Raw genomic sequence first — 5000 nt, 5'->3', positions numbered from 1 at the left:
ACCTATTTTCAAATATCTTGATGCATTGCCCGACGATTTTTTGAAACATGCATGAATGAAAATCGGCAAGTGAAATAATTGCTCCGAGTGGACAATATTCATCTCAAACACTATCAGTACAACAGGAAAAGTCGCATTGTAGTACGTGGCCAACAGCTGATCAGGCGAGAGCGTTAACACGTGGTAGTGGTTGTCCGATGCACGTTATTTAGGCAGATTTGAATATATACGTTATGTTTTGTAGTGAGTCATAATGAATATTAAAAATGAAGAGCGAGTAAACGTAATACAAAACAAATATGAACATTGATTGGTGTAAGAAATATATCATACCCTGCCTAAGTTATTATTAATAATACCTCTAATATAGACCAGATCATCCTGACTCCGTGTATAACATTTTCAATAAATGATTTCCGATTTTATTAAGATTAAATGGGATCTGTATCGGGTTTGGATTGACTGATTTTGCAGAAACTAGCAGTAATAGCACATTATCTGACAAATTTACCATTGTTGACGCTTTTTCAAACACCCTAGTAGCTCTGTAGTGTCATCGTTTGCGCTCAAAAGCACTGAGTGACGGTTTTCAACAAAAACAGATAACGTATGAAAAAAAAATATATATATATTGCGTGATGGTGACGAAATATCTGAGAAATGAAGAGAAAAAAAGGATGCTGTGTTATCCTAACAGAATATCCCGCCCCGAGGGAACTGCAGCTCGAGACAATCACCCCCTCGCCCCTCTCTTGGCTTGCATTACTGATAACGATACGGAAGCAAATTGCTCCTTTCATCAATATGCATGATAATCACAGAAATTCCTGTTACAATGCAAGAGTGACTGAAAGAAAAACGTAAACTGAAATCACCATCCTATGTCAAGTAAATAGCATCTGAAAACCAATCTAAAAAACAATGCATTATTTCTCCCGCGGCGTTCCTTGACTCACCTAATTGTCATGTCAATGGTGTCGTCGAGATCGTTGTCATTGACAAGGAGCTTGGCGATGAGCGTTCCCTCAGGGACCTCTTCCGTTACTTTCTGTATGCTGTAATCATCGGTGAAGTATGGTGGCTCATCATTCGTATTATTGATGTTGATAGTGAAAATAGCTGGCGGAGAATGGAAGGTATTTAGTGCTGGGAACACCGGAGACAATTGTCTTTATTAAGTATTTGGTCGGTTTAATAAGTATTACCGAAAATAACTTCATGCTTATATTAGAATTTTATTACCCAGACGTGATAGGATAGGTAAGGTCGCTAACATGTTTACACCGAAACAGTCTGTGCTATAAAAAATCGCAATAAAGTATTATTATAACTTATTTCCCGTATATGTAAGTGACAATGGCAAAGTAATTTCATTATTCAAACATTATGTCAATACCATCAAAAATATTACTTTATTATGCATCATCTTTTCATTATATATCAAAATTTTCTTTAAAATACATCGTGTTTTTCTTTATTATATATCAGTTTTTTCTTTCTTATATATTTTTTTTTCTTTCTTATACATTATTTTTTTATTTATTATACATCAGCTGTTTTGACCATATTTCATCGACCCACTCTCGATAATATCAAGTTTTACATTACTTTCTCATGAATTTTCGATTCTTCACACATTTTTCACTAACGATAAATTTACTATCCTTTATCATTACCTTAAAAAGGGGGGAAGGGGTAAAACATCCCCATATTTTTTTCAATTACTCATCTTTATGTCTTTATGTATTAAATGTTTTGCATAACAACCCATAGATCACTTGACGTAATTGAAGCCAACGTATAAATCATTACTCATTTCGAGACTGGTAAAAGTCACAGGGAAAATCGTGACAAGTTTTCCCCAACATCCACTCATGTTACTAAGGGGCCAGTCTTCTACTTACTGGATGTATAGTTAATACCCGATTGAGTGCTGACATCTGTGGCCACAATGGTCAGTTCCACTCTGTCTGCTTTTTCACGGTCAGGCTCGCTAGTCCCAACACTCACCACAGCGCTGTAGTCGTCTACATTATTAGTTGTTGTAGATATTACGAACCAACTGAAAATAGGAGACGGGATATTACTATTATAATTAAGAGAAGGAAAATTGTCTGTCTAAGCTTATCGGACACTATGGACAGGTACGTGTCTTACGAGATGGCTAGACTACATATGCCATTGTTACATACTCCTTCACGATGTCAGGGTTGATTTCGTTATTCTGTAAATATGCTTTAGTCTTTGTCGAGTCAATGGAAATGACGATGTTGGCGCCTTCATCTGCGTCCGTTGCCTTTACAGGTTGGCCTACTTGCGTACCCTCAATTGTATTTTCTAAAATGGTCACTTCGTCCTGCAAAAAAAAGTTATGCTATCAATGAAGATGCACAATACATCAAGTTCTAAACATCAAGTTGTATTAAGAACATAACAATAACTAGCAGTTATGTTAAATAATGAGGGAAATATTTACGCATCATCCATGATTGCCATATAGTATAGTATACTGTGCAATTCACAGAACATACGGATGGAATACTAAACGGCTGTCTATGGATAAAACCACGAAATTCGATATTTTTAGCGCACGCGCATGTACACACACACACACACACACACACACACACACACACACACACACACAGATTGTACCTACATGTAAGTTTACCAGAAATTATAAAATTAGTAATGCCTTCACTAGTACATAACAGAGTGCACAAGGACAGAGATATGGACTAATTTTCTCAAAATATAAAGATGACATGAAAGATTAAGAATCTTGCCCTCCACAGAGGAAAATGATTACGTATCAATAATAAGTTGAAAGGCAGAGGAAATACAGTGACAAACAGAATGAAAGCACAGGTATGAGAGAATACAGAAGCTGAACAAAGTTTCTGTAGCATAAAAATGAAATATAGAATATACATACAAACATACCATAGACCTACAAAATATGGTTAATGGGTAAACAAATGTTTTAGGCATCAAGGTCATATAGCACTAAAATGTAGGCCTCTAACATTACAGATTTAGTGAAATCTGACATGAAAAAAATTGACGGGTTTATACTGGTATCTAAGGATGGCTTGATTGTCAAGTTTTTAATGCGTCTAATCATTAAACATTAGCTGGACGATATAATAAGCCAGAGATGTTAAGATCAAGCGTGGCGTTCAAAATGGTTTTCTTGGTATATCGTTGTCCTCACATTTTTTCCCCAGAAATTGAGATTCCATAAACCAAAATTAGGTGGGATGTAATTCGAACTGAAACTATATAATTATGCTTCAAAATATCTTTAGCTTAGAAGTCCGGTGAAATTGGAGCGCAATCATGTAATCGGCAGATGGAAGAGGAACCGTATAATACTGAGATTTTTTTTTGTTTTTGTTTAAGGCAATCTTAAAGCCAGATATCAAGTCGACATGCTTATCAAAGATAAATTTACAATACGACTCGGAAATGGCCTGATTCATCATGTGAATTTAAGAACCCTAACCGCAACTTGATAAATTTATGACAAATATTCGGCTCGAAGCTAACACTGTTTAGACGAAAGAATAAGAAACATGTGAGGAATTCCAATTGTTTTTTGATCAATACACCTTGAAATAAAAGTCCTGTTACCCATAGCTTCTTAACATTACATCAAAAGAAAAACAAATACACAGATAAAGAAAGGATCTAAAAAGGCAGTAGACAAAATAACAGCTTGCGCACTAGATGCTATTCCTAACTGAATTCTTAGAGGATGCTCTGAACAACTCGGTTTACCATTACTGTTAGTATTCCAAAATGCAAGCAGCAAAGGGAGGTTAACTCATTCGCAACGGGTATGTCACATGTCCGTGCCATGCCCACTGTGAGTTTACTTGTTTAATTGTTTTGTAACATAGATGGCTACACTTGTACTAAATCACCAAAGAGCCAATTAGGAGTACTGCCTGTCTCGCCCGTATACCCTTTTCTTGAATTTACGAAAATATTTTACGTTATCTTATTTTGCTATTACAAATGTTTATAACATTATAGTAATTATAATGTTTATAATAAAAATAACACCATCAATATTCATGGCACTAGTAAAAAGTACATTTCCCCGCCAATTCAAGGAAAGGTGAAATCAGGTAAGGCAGAGCCATCTATGTGTAGAGACATTTCACAAAAAGTATAAAAAATAAACACAGCATTTTCCCCATTTTTCATTCATTTTCCCCGGCGGCAATGGGTCAACAGAGGCGAACATCACATCTCTTTACAAAAACTGTGAGGCAAAGAAACCAACGCAGAATTAAACAGCAAAACACGCTCAAAGGACAAAGGAGGAACAAGAAGTCATGGTAAAGAGATAAGACTAAGAATTGGCGATAGCGGCATAAAGAAATTTCCAAAGAGATATGATAAACATGGCAATCTCCAAGAAAGTATTGGATATGTTACACGCGAAAACTAGCTTTAAAATCGATAGCGGACCCACGATGCCTGAATGTGTAACTAGAGGATACTTTTTATGTAAAAAACGCACATAAAAAATAAAAACGTATTATATGCTCATATAAGTTTACAATATATTTTCTACCAAAATGTTGACAACTTTATTTTCATTGTTGTCTAAATTATCCACATATTTCCTTTTGTCATATATGACCGTTATAAGACCGTCCCCCCCTCTCCCCTGATCTGCCAATGAAAATATTGCTCCCGAGCATATACATTAAGAGCGTAAATGTGCGTGGGTCTACGTCTGGGTGCGTCCATGCATGCGTGTGCGTGACCAAGGTCTGTATAATTACTTATATAGACCTTGTGTGTGACTACGCTTGTGAGAGTGAAACGTCATGTTTTATCAAAGTGACTGACGTACTTACAGGTTGCTTTATGGAGGGCTGCTCGTCTACAACATCAATAACCGTAATTTTGACCTTGGTGGTGCCGCCTCTCCCTGCTGAATCTCCATTGAGGTCACGGGCTTCTATATTACACAGTAGCGTTGT

General features: G+C 36.2%; 1 protein-coding gene across 1 annotated transcript in view; it reads right to left on the bottom strand.

Moving 5' to 3' along the window:
• Positions 1-5000, bottom strand: part of LOC125039446 (cadherin-23-like) — a 41766-nt gene that overhangs the window by 19906 nt on the left and 16860 nt on the right. The window contains exons 12-15 of the mRNA XM_047633380.1: positions 4875-5000; positions 2193-2356; positions 1905-2062; positions 957-1119 (exon numbers count right to left, since the gene is read on the bottom strand). The exon at positions 4875-5000 is cut by the window's right edge and continues 94 nt beyond it. Coding sequence (XP_047489336.1) covers positions 957-1119; positions 1905-2062; positions 2193-2356; positions 4875-5000 — 611 coding nt within the window. The remainder of the gene's footprint in view (positions 1-956; positions 1120-1904; positions 2063-2192; positions 2357-4874) is intronic.

Source organism: Penaeus chinensis, chromosome 27 (genome assembly GCF_019202785.1).
Source record: "Penaeus chinensis breed Huanghai No. 1 chromosome 27, ASM1920278v2, whole genome shotgun sequence".
Taxonomy (NCBI): domain Eukaryota; kingdom Metazoa; phylum Arthropoda; class Malacostraca; order Decapoda; family Penaeidae; genus Penaeus; species Penaeus chinensis.
The sequence above is the reverse complement of the archived record's forward strand: the minus strand, read 5'-3'. Positions and strand labels throughout refer to the sequence as shown.